This window comes from Epinephelus lanceolatus, chromosome 11, assembly GCF_041903045.1.
Source record: "Epinephelus lanceolatus isolate andai-2023 chromosome 11, ASM4190304v1, whole genome shotgun sequence".
NCBI classification, from domain to species: domain Eukaryota; kingdom Metazoa; phylum Chordata; class Actinopteri; order Perciformes; family Serranidae; genus Epinephelus; species Epinephelus lanceolatus.
The window spans coordinates 33390876-33418790 of NC_135744.1; the positions used below are offsets into that span (position 1 = coordinate 33390876).

The 27915-nt window shown below is 40.6% G+C and overlaps 1 protein-coding gene across 1 annotated transcript in view; it reads left to right on the top strand.

The window, feature by feature from the left end:
• Nucleotides 1–27915, top strand: part of nsg2 (neuronal vesicle trafficking associated 2) — a 67992-nt gene that overhangs the window by 21044 nt on the left and 19033 nt on the right. The window contains exon 3 of the mRNA XM_033637098.2: nucleotides 1334–1444. Within this exon, the coding sequence (XP_033492989.1) occupies nucleotides 1334–1444 (111 nt within the window). The remainder of the gene's footprint in view (nucleotides 1–1333; nucleotides 1445–27915) is intronic.

Here is a 27915-nt window from a genome sequence, read left to right on the forward strand (position 1 = left end):
AAATATCAAAACTAATGTACTAAAGAAGTCTTTGTGTCCGAGATAGTGCTTTATTACTGTCTCCTAAACGTTGCCTTTTATATTGTATTCCTTTAGTAAACTCTCAACTGTTTTTACACCTTGGCATTGTGTCTAGAGTCCAGTCATCTTCTCAAATGTCTTACGCTGGGATCAGATTACACAATATCAGCCTTGTTATAGCCCAGAGTGACCATCCTACGGTATCGTCTTGCATTGTGAACATCAATGAGTGTCGTGTACAACAATTCCCTGTTTTATCCCCTGTAGTGTGTCATAGTAGATGACATCTTACTCCACGTTTAGTGCTAGATTTCCTTTTGTCTTCCACGACTCTGTCACAGCCGTCACTTTGACCAATAGGAACACAGAGCGATCTGCGGCCGCAGACAACTGTATGGCAACAACACCCCAGCCTTTTTGATATTTCCTCGAAAGACTACCGCACAGAGTAAAATAGGAAAAATGCTAGTGTGAAATAGCAGAGGCACCTCCGCAACCATTTACTCACCACAACGGCAGAGGGTATCAGCTTTATTTGAAACAGACTAAATTAAACACGGGCCATCATTTATAGATACAGACCTTTATTTCTCATTCCCTCTGTATTTTACTATTTGTATTTTTAATCTGCACCTGTTTGCCCTGTGAAATTTAATGCATCATGTCATCATTTCAAACTCAACACTTCTGCATCTGTTTGAAATTTAAAGCCCCTTACTGTTTCGGTGGAGAGAATCCCTTCATTTTCTAAAAAAGCTTTTACTTTGAAACATTTGCAAGAACTTGTTGTGGAGAATACAGGGATGTGCAAGGTTTTCTTGCGGTACTTTAAATGTATCTCTTGCCATCTGGTGGCACTTTTTACATTATTATAAAAACCGTTAGGATGGGACATGAACACCCATAGTGACTGAAATAATAATAACAATAGGACATGTATAATCTTAAGACATCACACACACGTCATGAATGATGACTAGCAATGGTTGGTCGTGGACCAATGTGTAGTTTGTCAGGTGTGTCGGCCAAGTCACGGCAAGATTTTATGACTCCATTATCGCCTAACCTGACATAATGACTGTTGGACATACATATCTTGCAGTCTGAACATGGCATTATTTATGTGCCTCTGCATTTTGTTTTTTTCACATCCATAACATGGTTGTCTTTTAATGTGAGGTATGTTACAGTAAGACCTCTGTGAATAGACATGTGACGTGACCATTCCCTCCTACAACAACATCCATCCACCCTTCATTACCTTCAGCATCCCTGAGTATTTAACTGCTTTACCTGTTTCTCCGTCCTCCAGGTGGTGGTGAAAACTCGCACGGAGTACCAGACAGAGAAGAAGAGGCTGAAGGTTCCCAAGGTGGAGGAGTTCACCATCAGCTTTACTGACGGGGTGTCTGAGAGACTTAAGGTAACAATGCACTGAATCTGTATCTGCATTGATCTGTATCTTATTGAGGGGATAGGCCATGAGGTAAATACAATAGTTGTAGTTGCATTCATGCAGTACTGGTATCGGATCGATGCACGATGTGCTCTAAACTTGATACAGTATATTTATTCATCTTACATTTCCCCCTTGGCTTACCAGAATTAAATCAGTGTTCTGCAAAACAGTCTCATGGTCAGACGAGTAGCGTGCTTAAGACTGTTTATGCAGAAACGATTTAAATGGTTACTGTTAAACCAAAGTGCAGTGTTTGGAAAGTGCTTAGCAAACGACTGGATGAATGAGACTTTACTGGATTAGTTGTGCGAGTTTGTACAGATGTTTTGATATGGTTTTGCTGTTGTTAAATGTGGCTCGCTATGACTTAAATTCATAATTTTCTCCGTTTTTGGATTCTTCATTTACTGGAGGCATGTAGAAAAACAAAATTTCCTTTCTAGATTTAACATGACTGGGGTGAGTAACTGATATGCACTAATATATAGGAGTATTTTTATTAAGTGTTGCTACTTTTACTTGAGAAAAGGAGCTTGAATACTTCTTCTACCGCTACTCTCTCATGCGAAGAGTAGGACAGGTGACTTCAGCTGTGTGTGTGTGAATCACCGAGCTACCAGTCCAAAAACATCTACATCACCCAGGCACTGTCTGTTCAATTCTTCTGTCGTTAGGGGAGACCAAAGAGAACTCACGTTGTCATGGCAGCAAAGAAAACCTCCCTCCATGGCAACCCCGACTGAGAGCGTGAGAGAGAGGAGAGAAAGTGTACAAGCAGAGGTGTGCAAATGTCTCAAAGTGTAGGTGTGTGTGTGTAAAAGAGAGGTGTAACACTGGCCTGAAAGGTCCTTCAGAGCGGAGGAGAGCAGAATGAGATCTCAGGCACCAAAAGAGGCTGTGAAATCTGTCTGGATGAGACAGTGTGTTTACATACACACACATACACACACACACATACACGTTACATTCACACACTGAAGTCGTGCCAGAGCACGCAGCCAAGGTTAAATAGAAAACTGCTTGTTTTGGAAATGGTAGCATCGGTGGACAAGCATATCAGGAATCTTCCACGGAGAGAAAATATTTGTTTTGTCCATGACGTCCTGCAGTGCGTTATTGATTTCATACACAGACATACAAAGGGAAGGAAGTCTTCCAGCTTTTTATGAGCTGTACTTGACATCAGACAGGTTGAGCAGAGATAGGAGTGGGGGATATGAATACAATGCTCTGCTACAATACAGTATGGTATATGTTTTTATTAAAGGTTCAATATTATGCTCACTTTCAGGTTCATTCTTGTATTTGGGGTTTCTACTAGAACATGTTTACATGCTTTAACATTCAAGAAACGCTTTATTTTTCTCACAGTGTCTGCCTGAACATAATTATACTCACCTTCTTGTCTGAAACATTCTGTTTTAGCCCGTCTCTTTGCAGTGGGGGGAATGACTGTAACAGCCCTGTAGCAGCAGTTTCTACCTACGTATAGTATTATTGTAGAACCACTCGGGGGTGTGCCATATCATCTCGTTCACAATTAATTGTTATGATTTGAAAAACTCATATCGTGATAGTCATGATATTTTGACCGTGACGTTACCCACGGCAACAACAAAAACTCCAAAAGGAGGAGCAGCTTCAGTAGTGTGGAATAAACTGTGGCATCCTGAGTGTTTTATGAACAGCCCTGTCTCTCCCTCTCCTCTCTCACCGTGCGGACACAGGAGTTGGTTTCGTCAAGTGATTTTGTCATAAACCTTTGGTAAAGTAAATCTAGGTGACGCTACATATATGAGAAGCCTGTCGACTTATATATATATATATATATATATATATATATATATATATATATATATATATATATATATATATATATATATATATATATATGGATCCCAGGGTACATTTTTGTGTATTTTGGAGCTGTTTAAAGCAGCTGTGCGGAACTTTACGTTTTCGTTGATTATAGTGCCCCCTTTGGTCAAAGCGGTATGACACCCACAGCCTGGTGTCGTAAAATTCCAACTGCAGCCGGCATTCGGCTTCATTTGTAAAATCTCGACTGCAACCGGCAATTACCGCATGCATTAGTTTTGGAGAGCGAGAGGAAAATCATAAATGTTCTGGTGTAGCTCTGAATTTCTTATAAACTGAGGACAACTGCCTGCTGTATATTTGTGTTCATGGTCACAGTCACAGATAATTTTGTGGCGTTTGTTGTAATGTTACTAGACAAAAGTGGTTCACATCAGCTAACCTTACATTTAGCTTGCTTATAACTTCCATGTCGTCATATATTGAAGTGAAACAACGTCTAACAAGTTGCGGTGTATTCTCTAAATAAAAACAAAAATGACATACCTGTCTATTAGGAAAAGGGCCAACTCAGGATCAGTTTTAAAACCTTTCAAATCCCTCAGCTCTCTCCACTTGGTGAATGCCCGACCGAGCTTTACATGCGTTTGGGCTCAAGCCCTATCACTGTCCCGTTTAGCCTTCTTCTGTTCTTCTGTTCTTTTTCTTTGAGATGGTGCTCCTTAGTTATCCGCCATGACATCGAAAGTACAACCAAGTCCTTATAGATACAGTACAGGCCAAAAGTTTGGACACACCTTCTCATTCAATGCGTTTTCTTTATTTTCATGACTATTTACATTGTAGATTCTCACTGAAGGCATCAAAACTATGAATGAACACATGTGGAGTTATGTACTTAACAAAAAAAGGTGAAATAACTGAAAACATGTTTTATATTCTAGTTTCTTCAAAATAGCCACCCTTTGCTCTGATTACTGCTTTGCACACTCTTGGCATTCTCTCGATGAGCTTCAAGAGGTAGTCACCTGAAATGGTTTCCACTTCACAGGTGTGCCTTATCAGGGTTAATTAGTGGAATTTCTTGCTTTATCAATGGGGTTGGGACCATCAGTTGTGTTGTGCAGAAGTCAGGTTAATACACAGCCGACAGCCCTATTGGACAACTGTTAAAATTCATATAATGGCAAGAACCAATCAGCTAACTAAAGAAAAACGAGTGGCCATCATTACTTTAAGAAATGAAGGTCAGTCAGTCCGGAAAATTGCAAAAACTTTAAATGTGTCCCCAAGTGGAGTCGCAAAAAACATCAAGCGCTACAACGAAACTGGCACACATGAGGACCGACCCAGGAAAGGAAGACCAAGAGTCACCTCTGCTTCTGAGGATAAGTTCATCCGAGTCACCAGCCTCAGAAATGGCAAGTTAACAGCAGCTCAGATCAGAGACCAGATGAATGCCACACAGAGTTCTAGCAGCAGACCCATCTCTAGAACAACTGTTAAGAGGAGACTGCGCCAATCAGGCCTTCATGGTCAAATAGCTGCTAGGAAACCACTGCTAAGGAGAGGCAACAAGCAGAAGAGATTTGTTTGGGCCAAGAAACACAAGGAATGGACATTAGACCAGTGGAAATCTGTGCTTTGGTCTGATGAGTCCAAATTTGAGATCTTTGGTTCCAACCGCCGTGTCTTTGTGAGACGCAGAAAAGGTGAACGGATGGATTCCACATGCCTGGTTCCCACTGTGAAGCATGGAGGAGGAGGTGTGATGGTGTGGGGGTGTTTTGCTGGTGACACTGTTGGGGATTTATTCAAAATTGAAGGCACACTGAACCAGCATGGCTACCACAGCATCCTGCAGCGACATGCCATCCCATCCGGTTTGCGTTTAGTTGGACGATCATTTATTTTTCAACAGGACAATGACCCCAAACACACCTCCAGGCTGTGTAAGGGCTATTTGACCAAGAAGGAGAGTGATGGAGTGCTGCGGCAGATGACCTGGCCTCCACAGTCACCGGACCTGAACCCAATCGAGATGGTTTGGGGTGAGCTGGACCGCAGAGTGAAGGCAAAGGGGCCAACAAGTGCTAAACACCTCTGGGAACTCCTTCAAGACTGTCAAAACCATTTCAGGTGACTACCTCTTGAAGCTCATGGAGAGAATGGCAAGAGTGTGCAAAGCAGTAATCAGAGCAAAGGGTGGCTATTTTGAAGAAACTAGAATATAAAACATGTTTTTAGTTATTTCACCTTTTTTTGTTAAGTACATAACTCCACGTGTTCATCATAGTTTTGATGCCTTCAGTGAGAATCTACAATGTAAATAGTCATGAAAATAAAGAAAATGCATTGAATGAGAAGGTGTGTCCAAACTTTTGGCCTGTACTGTACATCTGGTAAAACTGTTATGTGTTCAGCCATGCCCGTTGCGTACCACTTACTCGAAGAACACTCTCTGTAAACACGGCTCTTCTTCTCTCAATTTATTGGCGGATCGCAAACAACTTCCAGGTGCATACCACCACCTACTGTACAAGAGTGTGCAATGTGTCCGAAATCATTCACTACTCCCTACTGCATGTCATTTAGCCTGTTTCTTAAAAGTGTAATGTAAAGTGTAATTTGTGGTAGAGAATCTGAATCTCAATCTAAGTTAACGTTGTTGTTTACAAACTAAAGCAATGAGAGATCAACTTTCTTTGTTTGCTAAGGCAAACTGTAAAACTGTATCACTTATTTTGTTGCAATTCTTTGTTCTTAAATTAATAATATTTTCTTTCACTAACTTGTCATATTGACAAGAATATCGTTATTGATAAAATACCCTGAAACATTGGGGTATTACTTTAGGGCCATATCGCCCACCAGTAGTCATCACAACTTTATGGAAGTTGTGACGACTTGTTTAAACACACAGTTTCTGAATATGAATGTGCACATTTCTCTGTGGATTGAGTGTTTTAATACTTTCACAGTTTTTATATCGCACCTATACCTGCTTTATAATAGAAATAGACATAGAAATCTATATAGGACCTTTAAATCACAACATCGATAATGAGGTACATTTTATGGAAACTCAATTGAGAAATGTTTTGTACATGCAAAAGTCTGTTTGGCAAATAATGAATTTAATAGCTGATTAGATGATACATTTCATCACATTGATTTGGGATGTTGCCTACAAAGGCAGGGAGGTGTTCAGTGCTTACGTTTGATTGATTTTTAATTGGCCACATAATGAAAGCAACATAGTAAAACAGTGGCATAAAACACCTTAACCACCTGACTGAGTTGCATTTTGGGTAATGTAGGCACCAGGTTTTGACAAAGAAGAAGAATGTGTGGAATAAAAAAGATGACATCTCTGGTTCTGCTCCATCGATTTTGATCATCAACAGTCCGTGTTGAGTCTGATACTATACAGTAGGAGTGCAATGCTAAATCTGTGGATCTTGATACACTTGACAGGTGCCATAGGGGAAACAAATCAGGACACGGTGTCAAAAATGTCCACATTGCCATGCAGCAATGCTGAGCCAACTTGTTAGGAATTGTTGCTCATCAGAGATGCTCCGAAATGTTGCAGCGGATTTTGCTGTCTGTCATCTCTGGCTTGCCACACTGCGTCAGCTTTTGTTAGGGAGAAATGAATTTCAGTCTGTGTGATTTTGTGCGATGTCGGTTGGTTGTGGGCGCTCGCTTGCTTTGCTTGACTGACAGAGCTGATTCTGCAGGCACACAGGCATGTCCACGCACACGCACACAGACACACACACACACACACACACACACACACACACACACACCACATGCTGTGCAGTGCAGAGCAAACATTTCTGGATGAAAAGCTTGCACATCTCTTCTCTCTTCAAAGCTTTGCAGATTGTGTTGATGGATGAAGAGCTCAGAGTGTAAAATGCTCTCTAATCTGCCCTCCCTCACTGCCTCGCTCCTGCTTACCACTCTCCGTCCTTTTCTCAACTTTTCTCTCCTTCAGCTGCTGCTGCTCTCTTTGCTCTCTTTGCTCTCCCCGCATGCTTTTGCTTACTGCGTTGCTTTTTCCTTTTTGATTCAAACTGCTTTATTTTGAAATGCAGTGCTGCTTGTTTTGTGTAAAAGACAAGCGTTCAATTGCATCTGTTAATCCACAGTGACACACATGGCCATGACAGTGTTACTGTGAACACAGAATGATGCATCTGCAAGGAAAGCAGATAGAAACAGGAACAAGTGGGGGAAAGGTGGACATGTTACTATCCAAAATGAGTATTGCATAAAGAAATAACCATCAAGAATATCAAATACAGTAGCATATACACAATGATGAATTCTCACGAGAGCTCCAGACATCCTGCTGTCTCTCCTTGCCTCTCTCATCTATTCCCTCCTCCCTCCATCCCCCTGTATTTCCCAAAGATTCCTCCCTTTAGACCAGGTTCATGTGTCATCGCTTACCGTGTCCCAGTCCCCTCCCTCTTCCCTCCCTCCTACTCTCATTCTGTCCCTCGCCGCCTGCCTTTTACCCTCCTCCCTCCCTCTCTTTTTGTCTTTCTGATTACTCCCAGCAGACCTGCGATACATCATATTCCCTGTAGTTGTTTTGTTCCGAAAACGAATTGAGAAGGGCATGTTTCCCCCCCTCCTCATTAACTATCTGAAATTAAGACTACACGCTCATGAATTTCACTGCATGTCAAGCGAACTGAACCTGGAAAGGTCTCACTGAGAAGGAGTTCAGTCTGTTGAAACAAATCATTTTTAAGACGCCTCTCCTGTAGCAAAGCAGCAACTTCTCCTGAGTATACAGGATATGTCGTTATGTGTGGCGCCGCCCAAAACTAATTGCCTTGTTAACTCATCATAATACACACTTCATTCAAACTTGACAGAAACAAAATATTAACACCAAAACAATCCTAGTTAGTCTTGGAAGTCATCTATTTAGTTAGTCCACTGTCACGACAATCAGTTACTCTGGTTTGGTCAAAATAAACCCTGAATTCACAGAGTTAAGGCCTTTGCCCTCTGAGTCCGTTTTTTGCGTCTGAAATTGTTGCACGTATAACTATAAATCCAATTTATGTTGTGCCAATTATGTTTGCACACTGAGCCCGACGTTTTGAAACAGGTTTGATTTTCTGTATTTTTCACATCTGTCAGAAGCCTTTGGAGACATTTGTCCAAGACTCTGTGAAGAACACACAGCTGCAAAAAGACAGAGGAACAGGGCACACAGAATCATTTAAAAACTCATTTCATAACAGATAGTAATATTCAGGTGGATGATGATGAAAAGGAAAAGGATGTGGACCGCACACAGAATGTGGAGGACAGGGAGGGAGGATCGCTCCACCCTTTCATGAAGCTGCGGTGCCAATTGCAAAACAGGGAGGGAGTGGTGACAGCCAGAGAGGTAACTCCAGTAGAGAGAGGCAAAGGAGGAAATGTATCTTTTCATTTTGTCTGGTATTGCGAATTTTCACAAAAAAACAGAACAATAAAACTCAGATGGCGGATTAAAAAAAAAACATGCAAAAAAATGGACTCAGTGTGCAAAAGCCTTTTCATGCTGTCCATCTGCTCTGTCTCTGCTGTTGCTGGCCAGCTGTTTACAGTCCTCTAATGTTATCCCCACCGCTGCAACAAATTTGCAACAAATTTGTTTAAAAAGAAATGTAATGCTGGCCAGATTGTTTTTGTTTTTCAATGTTCAAAATGGTGGCTGGTAAAATCATTCATTTGCTTTTTCCTGGAGTATCAGCTGGCAGCAGATGAAGCATGATAAACATTTTGATGACTATGTTTAGGCAACCCAAAGCCCTGTTAAAGATAATCTTAACCAAGGCTGGGGAACAGTTAGTAAACATACCTTCAAAAAATGTTAATAATGCTATAATTTCAATCAGATATCATATTGTAATATTGGATATAATGACATTTCCTCATCATATTAATGTGTAATTATGTTTCATTTAAAGTGCGTTTGCTGTTTGTAATTAGTTATGTATAAGTTATGTCTAAGAGAGGACTGGAATTTTGAAAAAAAGCTCACATAATCCAAGCAGCAGTTACATGTTTTCTCAAAGATCTATTAAGCAAAACCATTCATGTGCTTTGCTGCAAAGGTCCTTTTTTCAGAGGCTTCATTTAAAAAAAATGGTCAAATATTCAAAGTATTTTTCATCAGATTCAAATATCCAAAATCATGTTAGCCTCAAAAACTCAATACTGGTCGGGATCTAATGAGCAGGATGAAATTGAAGATAGACGAACGGTGCTGCATTGTCGTATTTGCACTGTTTTTGATTTAAATTCAGATCATGACCTTTGCAGCAAAACATCTATTCTCTTTCTCTAACCATTTTTGCCACCGCGCTCAACTGCAGACTTTCTGATGAAAAGAAAATGCCATGAAGAGCATCTCTAAAAATGAGGACTTGGAAGAGAGTGAAGGATTAGTCTGGCGCAGTAGGGCAGGGATTGAGAGATGCAGGTGTAGAGATTGATGAAAGGGAGATTTAATTCGTGTTGTCCTGCTTCGTTCCTGGCTCGCTCGCCATCCAGAAAACATGGTGTACTTGGCCGGCTCTCACCCCACACACACAAACACTTCAAACCCACACATCCACTCCTAGGACTGACACTCCAACACAAACCTCATCATGCACACATACGCACTGACCACATGACCGCGCCGTGACTGCCAAGCCGAACCTGCATGGTGCCAGCAGAAGTTAGTAGGCCTGTGCAGGTAACGACGGGAGAGGCAGCCATCGTCCAAAACAATTATCCCATTATTACTTCTACTTCGCCTTCTGATAAAAGCTTTGCTGCAATCTGCCGCCTCCACAGAAGGCCTCCACTGTTTGTCAGGTTGGAGGTAATTACTGCTGTGGTTGGAAACCTCACGCAGCCTCCTATTCCACGTATTGTTCTTCCTTGTTTTGTATGGATGACTAAAAGTACGCTCATTATAGGGAGTGTTCATAGCCGTTGTCTGCTCTCAGTTAAACACCCACACTGATGCACACACATACACACAGACATTCAAGTGAGCTATGGGGGAACAATTGATTCACCTCTAGCATTAGTATTTTACTCGGAACCTTGTGTGCAGTACAAGGAGGGAGAACATCAGAGGGAGGGGAGGAAGAGGGCGGATGCCTTTTTCTGCCGGTGTGGGAGCAACAGCATCTAAACTCTGGAGTACACTCGGAGTACTGCAAGTGTTATGAAAACATGATGTGTTTGTATGCGAGCATCAACTCCCACTGTGGTCATCTGTTTTGTTTTTATGTATACATTTAAAATGACTGTATATTTATTTCTAATTGTTTGAGTTGGTTCAACAGATTTTGACTTAGATTATATGTATTGATACATCTAAAGGTTGTTGTGTTTCCTGCTGCATGAAGACACTGATGATGACCACAGTTTACTCTAATCAAGGTAGCTTTTTGATGAAGACAGGTCAGAGTATAGTTGTGGATTAGTCCCTCTAAGGAAGTAAAGAGACAATAAACAAGTCTTTGCACTGCAAATGGTATTTTTAAAACTGGATGTTCACTCTTATTTTTATACTATTAAAATGTATCAGATGTTCACATTAATAATCTAATATACAATCATCAATTTGCAGATGATGAGTGCTTGACACATGAAATGCAGTTTTAGCAAATCAGATCCAAACCACATCAGGAGGTGGTTTAAAATGTGATTTCTAAAGATGAGTCTCAAGTCGGATGCTCTGTCTTTTGTATCATTTGCAACATGACCAATAATGATGACGACATCAAATCCGGAGCGATAGAAGTGCCAAGCAGAAACCATGCTGCTACTAGTGGAGCGCTATGGAGGACAACATGGAGAACAGTCCATGGATGGACGCCAAAATAAATTGAACTAAATAATAGGGCTGACCCAAAAAATTCAAAGCTTCGAAGCTTCGTTCGATGGCACTGGATTCGATTGTGAAAATTTTTTTTCGAAGCTTCTGCGCTTTTTTTTCCCGTTTTTTTGGGGGGAGGCCTTAAACGCCACACTAACCCCCACCAGTCCGATACTGACAGTGAGCACACCCAGAGCTGGCAGACATGTCCAAGAGGTCATCAGATGTGTGGTTGTACTTTAAAATATGCCCCGACAACCCCCAGAAAGCAGAGTGCCAGATTTGCCAAAAGCAATTTGCATATCACAACTCAGTAACAATTCACAAAATCACTTGAAAAACGTATGTAGTAACTAGTAGGCCTAATATGCATTTTCCAGTTCCACCGGCCCGCTCTGAGTCTGGTGTCAGAGACACTTCTGATGCTCTGAGTTGTGGATCTGTTTGATTGTGCTGCAGTGTGTGCTGAGGGTTTTAATTTAGTGTTCAATCAAAAGTTAAACACTACTTATCACCGACCATTAGTGTTTTTCGTTTGTTTTTTTTTTGTTTGCTTCGAATTAAATTCGTTCTGAGCTCCAAAGCTTCGAATGTCCATAAATGGATTCGAAGGTCAGCCCTACTAAATAACCGCAACCTGATAGCACAATCATTTGAAGGAGGAAATGATGGACCTCCATACTCATGCTTCTGCATTGGAAAGTAGCGTCAACAGCTTAGCTACGTTGTCACTGACATCTACGTTGTTACTATGGCAACCCATGCATAGGCTGCTAATGTCCAAACACACAAATACAACCTGATTACTTGCAAACAACAGTGTGAACAGCCTGTCTGAAAGATCTGACATGAGAAACAAATCCGATTTGCCTAATGCCACTGTGGGGCTACATTTGAGCTAACTGCTAACATCAGCATGCTAGCTTTCACACAGTCACAATGCTAACAGTCCTTAAATGCAGAAATGACTTAGCCCTTCTGCATCTGAAGGCAGTGGGTTTTTTGAATGAGTTTTTGGTTAGATGCCTGAAATAAGGTCTGTGGTTAACACAAGTGTAAGAGACTGATTTACGTTTTGTACTATGACATAAAATCACATCAGTAGATACCACACACGTGAATTTTTAAGCTCTCGTCTTAAAAAAGTTGGTTGTTAACAAGTGGCTCAGTGAGACAACAGAACGTCATCACGTCCAACACTGCTTTCAAGCCTGTTGTGGCGATTTTGGTCATGTGACCGAAGTGTAGTTTGTTTATAGTCTAACGTTAGCTTTTTTCTTCTGACGATTGCATTTACACTTCAAATATCATAGAGGCAGGTGTTCATTTGTGAAGATTATCTTGCCCATAGGCTTTTTGACGAAGGAACCAGGACGATGCTAGCTTACAAAAAAAAGTCATCCCTGCACTACTCTATAGTGGGTATAATGCTCTCATTTTATAATTAAAAAACAAAGTTTAGCTGAAGCTGACGGCAATGTCATATGTTTTTCAGGCATTTGGTCATAAACCAATATACTAGATCTAGAGAAAAAGATAAACTTCCAGCACTCATGGGTGGAGCAGGAACAAATGCACTTGAATTAAGTTAAAAAGGCTTTATTCAAAAAACATGGCTACTTGCACTGGAACACCGACAGGTTTTGACCCTTCATCAGGGTGCAAAAAGGTTCCATTGCAGAGTGTCTGAAGTTTACTTTTCCTCCCATGTGCTGCTTTTCTTCAAGAGCACCTTCACTTCGTCTTGAGTTTCACATGATAAAGACAGCCCTTGAGCACACCACTACTTTGTGCTCACAAAATACTGGACTACTTGGTATTTTGACCCAATCCTACTTTAGTTATGCAGTTAATGGATCACAAATAGTTCAATAGTAGCAAAATATACACTAAATATAGATTTTTTTGGACTTTTGTTGTAGGTTACATTCATACCAACATATGATAGAGGATATGTGCTGCTTTCAAAAGAACTCAGAGATATTTGGGCCAGGAAATTTTCATCAGAAAAAAATGACAGTCTATGCCAACAGGAAACTTATAGGACACCATAAAAACTATTCACACCCCCGTATGCTTCTTGCAGATTATGATGCATTAGGAGACTACACGGACAGACCACCTAAGGTATATGCCTAAGAGCTATGTATTTATAGTTGGAACTAATTTTTAACAAGTCCTGAGCAGACTTAAATGTAGTAATCATCTTGCATTATTGTTATCTTTACCTCAGCAGCTTGGGTTTTGCCCAAAGGCAGCATGTAAGTAACTGGTAATGGAGGTGAGGGTTTCTTAACTTGGCAACCGTACTGGCTACTCATCGCTGTTTGGCAAATCTTCATCTTTTTCACTCCTCCCTTTTCAGCTGTTCCATTTCCTCCCTCTCTTTCAAGCCTTTCCTTCTTCACCTTCTCTCCCTCTCATCTGTCCAGCTCGCATTTTTGTTTACCATTTTGCTTTCCTTTCCCCCCTTTTTTCTCTCTTTTTTTTATTCTCTCTCCGTCATCGTGTCATAACAAGCCAACAATCAATGGTAGCACGCTCAGGCTCTCTCTTCAGATTCAGTTCTGGGAAGCATTTTAACAGCATTTCTAACACTCGCGGTTCATGTTATAACCGTGCCAGCTTCCATTGGCAGATATTCACAGACATCTTATTGTTCAAATTGGCTTTTGATAAAATGAACCAGCCAGATGTGATCCCTAGATCCTACAGTCTTGGCTTGCGCATACACACACACACACACACACACACACACTTGAAGTACACACACTTTGAGTTGCTGACTGTCATTGTTAAATCATGAAATGGTTCAGGCGGCGATGTTCAGTTCAGGCCTCAGCTGAATATGATGGTTGTGTTAACTTTATGTGAGCAAGAAAATCAGTTATCAGTGTAAAACAGACAGGAAGAGGACGCTGTTAACAGGCTGAAAATAGTAAAAACTTTGTAAATTAGAACCAGCGTACAGCTGGATGGTGCTGTACGTGCGTCTTCACGCTCCGCTGAGCCACAAACACAGTCCAGGTTAGGTCAGACCGCCGTCCCAATGCCGAATCAAGTCTGAGTCATTTGTCACTGCAAAGGGGTCCCCTGTTTCAGCAGACAGACATTTAGACAGGCCGGAAAGACAGACAACTTGTAATCTTCAGGGCCAGATAGAGAGGCAGACAGACAGATAACAAGTGAGACAGACATCGTCGCTGTGCGAGTGATATTTGGGATGATTTATAAGTCCAGATGGCTTTCGTTCTGCTCTACTTCTTGTTTCAGATCCCATATCAAGCAGCACCTCAAAGGACAGCAGACTTCAATCACCGTCTGCCTATCAATATCAGCAGATGTGAATGTAAATCATCTCTCTTACCCATTCAATGTGTGAGGAACACTTGAATAAAATTATATTTCTGCACACCCCTTTTTTTTATCTCAAAGGGCAAAGAGAGAATCTCATGTATGCTTACAGAAAAAGAGTCCTAAATCTATCCAAGACTGACCATCCTGCCTTGTTTTTATACAAGGACATGGCGGTGGCTGCATCCCAACTGCGTTGTAGAACTTATAACTCAGTTGTCGGAGTTGCCAAGGCTAAAAATGATTTCTGAGCCTGATCGATGTCCAACAAGTCCACGCAGTCTGAGAGCATTAAATCTCTTGGCACATATTCATATGCAGTCTGATTTGTTTAAGTGTTCTCTATGAGTCAGGTTAGGATAGCAATGGTAACAGTCCATGATGTTTGGAGAACACCTTTGTTTTTCTTTATCACAACTACATCTAATCCAATTCTGCTTTACCAGAGTCTCAGTGAGGGGGATCGAATCAAGTCACACTTCTTTAGGTTTTAATTGGCTGGTTGGAAACTGCCTGCGAACATAATTATCATCTTTGTCTTTTGTTTTTAGAGCTAGCAGGATATCTCCTGAACTTGTGAGCATATTTCAATAAAATTTGGGGGAGAATTAGGCCGTTGCCTGAGGAAAAAGTAATTAGTGTCTGGTGCTGAACTAGCAATATTCAAAGGATTTCTTCACATTGCAAGATAAGGCATTTCTTAAAACCATTTTTGCTAATTTGTCATGAACTATTGCAATTACTTGAGTGAAAATCTATCTGGCAAATGTATCCTAAGATTAATGCAGGCTGTTGCTTCGCTGAGCTGTGTTGAGTGCTTTCCAGTTTCTCAAAACACCACTAAAATTATATAGAGCCAAATGGGCGTTTATTAGTTTACAGAAGTTTAGGTATAGATCACATTTCATCATCTGTAGCTGTGTGGGAATACAACTGTTACTGTTTACTGGATTTGAAGCAGGTATCATTGTCGTTACCTTTGAGAGTGTCCTCCCAAGAAAAGGAAATGTTTTTATGTCATGTAACACGATGCCAGGCAGTGCTTTGGCACTAAAACTAAAATCAGCTCCCCAGCATGACCAAATGAATGTAATGGATAGATGAAACAGAATTTTTTTTATATTGACAATGACAAAGAAACTGTACTGTACTCCCATTTATTGTTTGTAAACACAACATTCAACCCTTCCTCCGTACACTACAGCTGCTGTAGGGACAGTGCATTTGTTGTAATGGATAAGCCGTTACTTTAGCAAGCTAATTAGGGTTGCAAAAGTAATCGAAATATTATTGAAATCGCAATTTGGTAAAGTGCAATATGCAAATCGCAAGAGCATTCATTTTTGATAGGGGTAAGATGTGTCTCAGCATACCATTAGAAATGAAGCATTGTGGTGCTACAAAGATGCCCTGACCTACAAATCACATTCCAGATGTAACCACGCTTGTTTGGTACAGACCCTAGCAAAAATCAATTCATCATTTCTTTTCAGTGAAAATTATGCAAAACTTACCATTCCCACTTACCGTAAAACTTCAGTCAAAGTCTACCCCCAGTGTGGCTACACATTTCAACAAATAAACGCCTGTCTCAATTAGATGCCTCGTCTGTTTGCCAAGCAGTCCTTTTTTATAGAAGTTCTTTGGAAGTATGCAACAGGTTGTTGACTACCCACTTGGACTAACATTAGTTAGGTGCTTTGATCACACATACAAATATAAATGGTTAAACTTTCGTCAATACGGAGATGCTACATATTGTTAGCCCAGGTAGATTCTCCACAATTCAATTGTTCAGTTCATTTTACTGAAACTAGAGTATGAGCACCAAGAAGACAGTAATTCATTGAGATTTACCTGCTTGGTAAACAAGAGAGATATAAAAATGGTGACTCCCTACCTCTGAAGTGGTCATATAGTCAGAACGTGTCCATTCCTACCCAGGAAGGTATTCGTATTCCTTCATATTCCATCAAGACAATCAAAAGCGCCTTATAGGCCTGTCCCATATAGACACTTGTCCCAAATATACGGCTGTTGAGTTCAGTGACCCAAGCAAATAATAGCCCAGGCTATTAATTGAAGTTTTACGGTAAATTGCGACTTGCAGCCGTTAGCCTAGATACAGCCGGGGCGCATAGTAGCGTCAGACCTGTTAAAACGTAAGTGAACGGGCAACCTTCAAGTGCAAAGTTAGTCCACTAAACAAGCTTTTTTTCCACAAAGACCGCCTCATATCATTAGGATAAATGTCAGAGAACATATAGAAAACGACATGTAAACGTGTTGTCTTACCTTACCGGTACCTTACCTGAAATCTCGCGAGAACAAGCAGCAACAGCTGGAAGGCAGAACCGGACAGTAGCCTGAAAAGTTCATTCATTTATTTTATGAAAGATTTATAGAATAATGGCAGACTTTTTGCCAGACTTCGACTTTGTGGAGGAGGAATTTGATTTTGCAGAGTTTGATGGCCGCCCTTATTTATTTGAGCCAGAATACACTGACGAAGAGCTTTGTGAAATTGAAGAATGGAGGAGAGAGAGGTGCAACAGGTAGAGGACGACAGAGGAGGAATGGCTGCTGCAAGGCTGCGAAACTCTGGAGGTTGGGTGTACCTGTGAATGCTGTGCCCCAGTGCCCACAGAAGAGGAATGCCTCTGTTGCAAGGAATGGACCGGTTGCAGCCTTATTTTCAAGGTCTGGATATGACCGAGAACGAGACACCTCCACCTGGAGTAGTATCCAGCTGGGCTTTATCTAGAGCTTGTGAGATTTCAGGCACGCTGTGAGATCGCTGCTTGTTCTCGTGATATTTCGGCAGCGCTTTGGAAAGCAGAGCTAAATGGTAAACAAACATGGCAGCACACCGGTAAGGTAAGACAACACGTTTACATGTCGTTTTCTATATGTTCTCTGACATTAATCCTAATGATATGAGGCGGTCTTTATGGAAAAAAGCTTGTTTAGTGGACTAACTTTGCACTTGAAGGTTGCCCGTTCACTTACGTTTTAACAGGTCTGATGCTACTATGCGCCCCAGCTGTATCTAGGCTAACGGCTAACATGCTAACTATTATTTTTATGTCACTAGTCACTTGAAACAAATTTAAGACGATAGGAGACAGGTTGAAATAAACCGAAATTTCCCTTTAAGCTATCCAAGCTAACTGCTAGCAGCTACCTATCCAACAAAAAACTACAGGTTGCTTTAGAACCTTCATCTTTGATGCATCTGCTACCTGGCCCCTCCAGTCCTGACCTCACCTGCCTGCTGTTATTGGCGGGGACCACACACACATAAACATCCCGAACATAGCACAATAAGAAGAAATTAAGAAAATACAGGCAGAGGACAGAGTCTCTGCAGATAAATACAATGCTACACACTTCTACTTTATCATGATTGAGAGGAATTACTTTTGTATGAGTCTATATGTTGTTGTTTTTTAGGAAAATCCTGCATGGTATACCTTAAATGTGGATCGGTTGCGTCTGCTCAACAAGGTCAGCATTAGCATCAGTAATGGTCTGGTATATTGTATCAGTGCATCCCCAAACAGTGATCTCCCTGAACCTTAACCAAGTCGTTTTTGTGCTTAAAGCTAACCAAACCTTAACCATAGTGTTGTCAGATCAGAAACAATATTTAATTTGCAACATGGCATTTGTAACTGTTTTACAGTGTGGATCGGTTGCGTCTGCTCAACAAGGTCAGCATTAGCATCAGTAATGGTCTGGTATATTGTATCAGTGCATCCCCAAACAGTGATCTCCCTGAACCTTAACCAAGTCGTTTTTGTGCTTAAAGCTAACCAAACCTTAACCATAGTGTTGTCAGATCAGAAACAATATTTAATTTGCAACATGGCATTTGTAACTGTTTTACAGATTATGTATTTTGTCGTTTAATTTGGTAACATGTTGTTACCTTCCATGATATGTGGCATTAAAATGTAATCTTGTAATTGAAGTTCTTTGCGGATATGATGAATTTTAGGCAGATAAGACCTCAAGAGCAAATTCCCACTGCTTAACGGAGCATGCCTGGTTCACGGCCAGTCCATATCTGTTAATTCTGCCACAAAAGAATTGCAGCCATGAGCCCAGGAAAAAGCCCAGCTTTGATGTTTCCATCTTCAAAAATGATAAAGTGGAGACAGAGAGCGAGCGGTCATTGTGCTCTCTGTCCTCAGCCAGAGTCCTTCACTTTGCTGCTGTTCTGACAAGCTGAGCCATGGGAGCAATTAGGAGACAGACAGACTGTGGATGATTAGTCTAACCCTCTGCTTCTCGCTTCTCTGTTGTTTCCTCTCACTTTAACATCCGTCCTTGAGATCAATCCACCTTTCTCTGCCATGTATGTTACTCATGCTGCACTCGCAGCCCAGACATTAACAGTATTACTGTCGTCATTAATTGTCTTTCTGTTCCATTATTGTAATTATTATCATGTTCCCTTGGTTCAACATCTATAATTTAAGGCTGATGAAGCACATATTCTGGATTTAACCTTTATTGTGAAGTGTGTTGGCTGACATACGTGACTATGGTAAAACTGGTGTACGAGGGCAGCAGGCGGCTCAGAGTCTCTCCCCATCGTCTGTTTTACCCCTAAAGCTCTTCTCTTGAAGACAAATCCTCACACTCCTCTCTCCCCACTGAACCATATCCCTCCCCACAATCTCCCCATCTAGTCACGCTAAGTACAAAAATCCTTTCTGTCTGTCTTTTCAACTTTTATACCTTATATGTTTTCTCTGAACACCGCTCTCCTGTGATTGTTACAGCAGGATTTTTAAGGTCCTGTGGTTCTTATAACATCCCCGTTGTTTGTTTGCTGATCCAATGCCTGAAGCTAATTTTAGTTTTGTTCTCACTGTAGATTGCTCTGGATAAGAACACCAATAAAGAACATAACATAACATACATACTGTAAATAAGTTTAAAAACTACTACAACATACGATTTTTTAAGTGCTCAAAGGGTCTGAAGCATATTGATTCATTCATTTTTCGTAACCACTATCCCAGCTGACATTGGGCGGGAGGCAGGGTACACCTTTGACTGGTCGCCAGACTATCCCAGGGCTAACAAAAACATATGCAATACAATAAAATTCAACAATGAAATGAAATAGAATAAAAATAAAGACTTATTAAATTGAAAACACCATATAGGACAAGACATATCCTCGTTAGAATTTACCAAACTCGGAGTCTTAAACTAAGAAGACTTGAATTTCAAGTAATCTGTCAACATGACTTGCAATCTTACGCACATTTAGAGTGACAAAGTAGCAACCAGGAACATTTACTCCTGCATACACACACACACGCATGCACAGCTGTCTGTGAGGTGAACATATGCAGGAACATAAAAAATACTCAGGAGACTGAGAGCTGGGGATACATTAGAGTAATGAACCTTGTCTTGTGATGTAAACAACATTTTAGAGGTGTGCTAAGTGTGTGTGTGTGTGTTGAGAGGCAGGTCCCATTGTTAATATTATCTCCTCTCTTGAAACATCTTCATCCAGCAGAGAAGGAGCTGATTAGCAAATCTAATCCAGATGTTTAGTGTCTCCTCTGAGACGTATTACTGATTCATAATTAGTGTCTGTTTTAGTGTTTGTGCGCTCATGTGTTCACATTGTTGAGGATGCATTTGGACATATTGACATTACTGATTAGTACCAAAGAGTATAGCAGCAAAGGCATGAAACTGTGAAGTTTTTTGACAACTGATGGCACTGTGGTGGTGCTGCCGCCACTTTGGAATGAAAGTGCAGATGGGACAACTGCACATTACACCTTATCAGAGTTCTAACACAGTTTGTAGTTTATCGTGCATCAATCATGGAGATCAACCTAGTCGACTAGTCGCCCACATGTTTACGATATTAATTTAATTATTAAATTACATATTTTGTGCGGGGCAACACAATGGTTTGAGTTGAAGGTGTGAGAAAGAATAGTATCAGTAACATTGTTAACACTGTGCTACATTACAGAGAAATACAAAACCGTACTAATGAACCTTCATTAATATAGGCCTATATTTTATCTACAAGTGCACGTCACACACTGAGCGAGCTGCCTGTTAATGACGCTGTGGACTAATGGGCATGTAGCTACTTCCATGTTTCAGATGATACGTCATGTTTGTAGTTGACCAATGAAGATGAGTTTACATATCACCTTGGGTTCTTCCTTCACCTCCTCAAAATGATCCCACACTTTGGATTTCCTGCCCGACACGTTATTAACTAGCCTGTGGAATAACCGCAGGTACCAGCCCTGGATATCAGGGGCCATTCACATGCCGCGTCTTTAACCGCCTGGAAAATGCGAGGTCAGTCGCTACTCTTGTGCCTTTTTTTGTGCCATCTTTCAAGAGGGTGATGGCAGGTTGCGTCTGAGTTTGCTAAGCAACCCTAACAAGCACAGTATCATAGCCTGTTAACCAGAAATCCTAAGTGGGACCAATGAAATCTTGCCAACTAATGACCTTTCTTTTTTTGTTTTTGTTGTTAAGATATTTTTTGGGGCTTTTTAGACTTTAATGGATAGGACAGACACGTGTGAAAGGGGGAGAGAGAGAGGGAGTGACATGCAGCAAAGGGCCACAGGCTGGCCCCAACTAATGACCTTTCTGGTTGTCTAATGTTTGGTCAACGATTAGAGGGAAGCCCTACTTCAATCCAAAGAATGCTGGATTCTTTTTAGCTTCCATCGCTCAGTTTTTTGTTCCTCTTGAAAGCATCTTGTGATGTTATGTCATTTCTTTCTATTTGGAACTCTCAAATGCAAATCTTAAACCATGATTTGAAAGTTTTTGTAAGTAAACGGTTAAAATAATATGCATATTTCTAATATTATGTCATTGTTCAACACAGACTATTATGGTAGAGGCATTAAGTATATAACAACAGAACAGAAAGTTTTACTTTTGTACCTCAGTTTCAAGGCGGCCTGTTTTACAGCTCTTACACAGTACAGTAGTCACCTTTAGTCCAAACTGGTGGAGAGGTAGCTCTGCAGGCTTTTGTTGAAATGGAACGAGCAATTAGCGTTCACTTCTTATTAATGTAAATTCTTTGTTAGTACTGTCTGTTTCCTCTGTGCATGTTTTACAGGTGTGTGGGTACAGTAGGTTTCAGATCATATTTTAAAAGCAACCGAGCATCATCATGTCTCTGGGAAAATGAAACTTGATGTTTATTCATCGTGCTCCTGTTTACACATTTACTGTCTTATTCTCTTTCACCTTTTTCTGTTTCTCGTTTCTGTCATTTTAAGCCCACCTCGCTTTGATTCGGAGTCTATACTGTACCCCAAGAGCACATTCTCCTCTAACCAATATGACAGCATGCTCCGACAAGACCTTTGAAGTTTTGTCTCCATGGAGACCTTGCTTAATTGGGATACATTAGCATAATTAGCATCTATCTCCTGCTGAACATTCACTGTCTCACTCGGCACTGAACTCTGTATGTATGTGAGAGAAAGGCTTTTGATGTTCTTCAATGACACGTCTTACTACAAAACAGCGACATAAAAAGTCACAATACATTTATACACACACACACACACGCACAGAAAACACCTTTAGTAAACCCTCTTATTTTACATTTAACCTCACGTTGCCCCCAGTTGTTCTAATAAGCATTATTCAAGAGGAAAGCACTGCAACACAATACATGCTAAGAAGGATGATGATAAACCAAACTTTCCAATGAAAGCTGTTTTTCTTTTTGAGATTGTAAAGAGTCTGCACTCGTGTCTGAAAAATAGGCCAAGTCACCATGGACAGTCAGCACGTTATCTTTTAGTGCACAGGATTTAAATCTCCTGTCTCCCGGCTCAGCATCAGAGCAGTTGGATGCTTCATGATTACACTGGAAACGTTTGATTTTGTTACAAGTCAGACTGACAAATGTGAATATGACACTGCGGTTAAAGATGATTAAAAACTAAAATTTGAACTGAGATGACCGTAATCTGCAGACATCAGATTTTAAAGGTGCTCTTGTTTCTTTCTGGCTGGTGCATATCCCTTATAGCTCGAACATTCAGTCTGTATCTATCTGTGTCAGCGCAACGCCCAGTCTCGTTTGGTATACAAGAAAATTCAGCAACTCTTACTGTGCTTTTACAGAGGAGGCTGCAGAGGACGTACAGAGTGTTTGTAAGTCATTCACCTCTGGTTGTGCACAGTCACAGAGAGGGAAAGGGAGATTATGTTTGCTCCTACCAGAAAGAATAACCATTTTTATTGGTGGCAAATCGGAATACTTAAATTAAGTGATCCAAGACTGCTGTCATCGACATACAAACCCTGCTGTAGCTTTACTGAATAAGTCATGACCTTTATACCATATGAAATAATAGAACACAGAAACAAAGAAAAGCAGCACTGTATACGTATCCACTAAGCCTATGTTCTATTCATTGTTTTTGGAAACTATTGAACAGTGTAGCCCCACAGAACCTCCTGCAAAGCTCTGAGGGACACGTGCTCTTGTGTTCAAACCTGAGCTGACCTTGAGATCAGAGGAAAATCTTGTGTTTTGTCAGCTTTATCAGTTTGTGTTTCCATCGCAGACGTGATGCATCTAGACAGTGGAGTGTTTTTACTCTGTTGCCACACTACTGTAGCTGCGCCCCTCTCAACCAGATAGCCAGCCCTCGAGAGCCCCAGTCCCTGTACACAGTCTCCTTGACATCCCTCTGCCCCGTCTCAGATGCTCCGCTCTGAGGTAGCTGGCTCCCCAAAGAGCCCTGCTTTGAGAGTTGCCTTTTGTTTTACTGAATAAAAACAAAGACAACTTTGCACTGAGGTGCTTTATGAGCAGAGAGATTAGCAGTCACCTCTGCAAAAAGTATCCTGGAAGGAAATCAATAAAAAAGGAAGCTTTTCTCACATACAGGTCTAGAAATATCAGTTTAGAAAAAAAAGGTGTTTTTCTCTTGAACTGTGGATCATGCTGGTGTCTCAACACTAGATACTTGTACATGTTGACTTCACTACAGTTACGTAACACCTAAAGTAATGACTTACATTTCATAGTAAGATTTTACATAAACAAAACATATAATACGCTTTTAAAATGCAATGCATTGTTAAAGGTTATTCCATCGGTTTCCAGTGGTGGGTGAAATATCCACATCTTTTACTTGAGTAAAAATAGCAATACTGCAGCATGGATACTGCATACTGCAAGTAAAACAAGTAAAAGTCCTGCATTTAAAACTCTCAAGTAAAAGCACAAATTTGCATCAAGTATTGGCATACTTAAAGTACCAAAAGTAAAAGTAGTCATCATGTAGAATGACCCATTTCAGAATCATAGACACATATTACTGGATCACAATTATTGATGCATTCATGTGTACATCACCTTAATGTTGCAGCTGGTAAAGGTGGGACTAAACTTAATTACTCTATACTAGTCCATACCCATTGAGTACAGCATACCATACCATGACTTAGTCATACCAAAAACTAGAAAAAAACTAAACATTGGTCCACAGGGGGAGCCACAGCGATCGGTCACATTTTAGCCATTTGTAAGCATTTTTCTGTTGTTATAGTGCCACCCTGTTGCCAATCAGAGTTAAATTTCTCCAGTCACCTTGAGACGTCCTGTTCTACATATCTACCAAGTTTAGTAAAAATCCATATGGCGGTTAGGCCTAGATAAGAAATTAGCTCTCTAGCGCCCCCATTTTGTTTGATGGGGTCAATAATGGAGGGGTCCCCTCAGATTATGTGTGGTCATATGCCTACAAAGTTGCGTGGTGATCGGTGAAACCCTTGAGATGTTATACACCTTTATGTGATGAGCCACGCCCTCTGCAATATTCATTGCCTTATAGAAGCTCAGTTTTAGTAAGTTTTCCAACTTTTGCCAAGAGGGAACTTTAGATATTGGTCCCTAGATTATGTTCACCCAGTTTCATGCAGATCGCTCAAACTTCCTAGGAAGGGATCGATTTGAAGGGTTTTTCAAAAAATTCAAAATGGCGGAAAATCTATATAACCGGAAGTTATGGGTTCTTGAGGCAAATTTGTTCCTCACGAGGAGAGGCATCTCTGTGCAAAGTTTCATGTCTCTACGACATACGGGGCATGAGATATGCCCATGCAAAGTTTGCAATTTCATTCGGTTGCTATAGCGCCCCCCTTTGGCCAATTGATGTAATATTGCTTCATTCACATCCTCCCATGACCCTCTACCACTGTGCCAAATTTCACATGGATTGACCAAGTCAGTTAGGAGAAAAATGTGGAACAGACACACAGACACACAGACAGAGTTTTCATCATTATATAGTAATATACTGCTGGGTAGCTTAACCTACAATAATATATTATAACCTATTTGTGTATTTATGTGTGGAATCAATAATCTCAATGGTGGCATGGTGGTACAGTGGTTAGCTTTGTCGCCTCACAGCCAGAGGGTTCCTGGTTCTAACTCTGGGATGCCGTAGCCCTTCTCTGTGGAGTTTGCATGTTCTCCCTGTCTCAGCAGGTACTCCAGCTTCCTCCCACAGTCCAAAGACATGCAGGTTAATTAGTGACTCTAAATTGTCCGTAGGTGTGAATGTGAGTGTGAATGGTTGTCTGTCTCTATGTGTCAGCCGTGTGATAGTCTGGCGATCTGTCCAGGGTGTACCTTGCCTCCCGCCCAATGTCAGCTGGGATAGGCTCGAGCACTCCCGCACCCCTCAACAGGATAGGCAGTTACAGAAAATGATAGAATGAATGATTAATCTAAATTTACAAAGTAACTAAAGCTTTAAATAAATGTATTTGCATCTGAGATGTAGTAGAGTAAAAGCAAAATGTAGCATAAAATCAAGTTAAGTACAAGTACCTAAAAATTGTACTTTACAGTATTTGAGCAAATGTACTTAGTTATGCTGCACCACAGGCGATTTCCAACCTTGGCTTGTGCTCCTTATTCATGAGCCCTGTGTCACCTTTCAGACATCTACGAGTTGTCAGAAGTTCTATCAAAAGATGATTTCTCCTCTAAACTTCTCATGATGGTTTGATTTGAATAAAAATACAAAGAGGTCAAATTCTCCAATATTTCTCAACAAAATCAAATGTTAGAGAAATAACACAATATCAGTCACAGAGGCCACTTTTCTGTAGAACAAATACTTTTACTTTTAAAACTTTAAGCACATTTTGTCTACAATACATCTGCACTTTTACTTAAATAGCATTTTGAGTGCAGAACTACAGCGCTCTTATACTGCTGGAGATACTTCTACATAGAGGAACTGAATAACCCTTCCTGTACTGAAGAACCATAAGGTTAAAAAATATCTTTTGGAGCCAAAATGGCCACTGCTGTCTTGTCTCAAACTGCACCACTTACCTAAAAGTCCTTATCCACATCCTGCACTTTTAAATTCCATGTACAGTGAGTAGCTAGGGGCTTTCTGTTTTGCTCGAGGACACGCAGGGATCAAACCTGTGACCTTTCAGTTATCAGTTGCAGTTTCCAACCACTTGCCCTAACAGGTATGCCGCCACGCGCTTCATTAATTTCATCATTACAAAACTGCCTTAAGAGGATAAGAGAATATTTCATTTACATTTTTATGTAGCTTGCTGATCCCTGACTTAAAGGCTTATGCATGTGATGAATAGGTGAGGGCTTAGTGTCTCGATTAGACACATTTCCATTGACACTGTTGGATCTTGAGGCTAGACTGGTTGGTTTGGCTCCAGAGGGAATGGATGAAGAATATTTTTTACTTTAACTTTTTTTATTTGAATGTATGAACAGTTTTTTCTGATGTCATAGTTAAGATTATGGCTGCATCAGTTATTTTTATGATCCGTATCTTAAATATTAAGAAAGAAAAAAATCCCACTCAAGTACCTTGAGCCTATGGTCATAAAAATTAGTTTTATCCAACCAACAGTCTGAATCCTGCAGATATGCAATTTATAATGATATAAAAGCTGCAAATCTTCACATGTGAGACGAAGGAACTGGAGAATGTTTGCAATTTTTACTTGATAAATAATTAATGATGACTGTGTTCCATTAAATTGTCCCAGTAAGCCGTGACAGTGGGCCAGCATGCACAGTACCGTGTCCCTGAGAATGAAGCAGCTGAATGGAATCCAGTTTTATTATTTACACCTGTCCTTGTCCTGCTGTGATGTATCAAAATGTGATCTGTGAAAACAGCCTTGTCTCCAATTTTTGTAGTTTTTCCATTGATTGTTGAATCTGTTGTGATAACACTGTACTCCCCAAGGTAATTGCTGACGTGGGAAAATGACACTCAGTGTTTCAGACGATCAAATAGATTGTAAACAAGCCAACAGTTCAGATGACCTAAATCCCATTACTGCAGCTGCTCTCACTGAAAAACGACCATGTGAGTTGACAGTGCAAGCAGCTTATTACGACCATACTTATGTTTATTGTAAGGTGGTGCCCTCTAGCAGCTGTGCTAATTATTACAGGAGCAGAGAAGGAACTGACATGTCCAGCTGATATAAAAAATATCAAAGAAGCAGCTATAGGACGGATGGGAGTGGTGATGGATGGGTCAAAAACACACAGGACTTTTACCCAGGACACCAGTGTTCACGTCCCTAAGTCAGCGGTGACTTCTTTTAATAAGAGAGTAGCTAAGTATTCCAGTGTGTGTAGTATGCTATGCTAGTGCCCTATGTGACATGATGTGTGTCACTTACGTCACATGGCATACATTAGTAAAAAAAATAATACTTATTTTTATACCAAACAATAATGTTTTTTCTAAACCTAACCACGTAGTTCTGTTGCCTTAACCTAACCAGGTAGTTTTTGAGCGAAACTCATGATGTTAAGGACATGTTTCAAACTGTGACCATTATAAAGGTAATATATGTCATTTTGCAACAGGTCATATAAGTCAGTTTGGAAGTCAGTGGAGAGTAGGGCTGCCCCTGACTAAAAATTTTCCAAGTCGACCAATTGTCATCATTTAGTGCCATTAGTCAACTAGTCGCCCGCATGTTTACAATATTGGTTTAATTATTAATTGATATTTTGTGCGGGGCAACACAATGGTTTGAGTTGAAGGTGTGAGAAAGAATAGTATCAGTAACATTGTTAACACTGTGCTACATTACAGAGAAATACAAAACCGTACTAATGAACCTTCATTAATATAGGTCTATATTTTATCTACAAGTGCACGTCACACACTGAGCGAGCCGCCTGTTAATGACGCAGTGGCTAATGGGCATGTAGCTACTTCCATGTTTCAGATGATACGTCATGTTTGTAGTCGACCAATGAAGATGAGTTTACATATCACCTTGGGTTCTTCCTTCACCT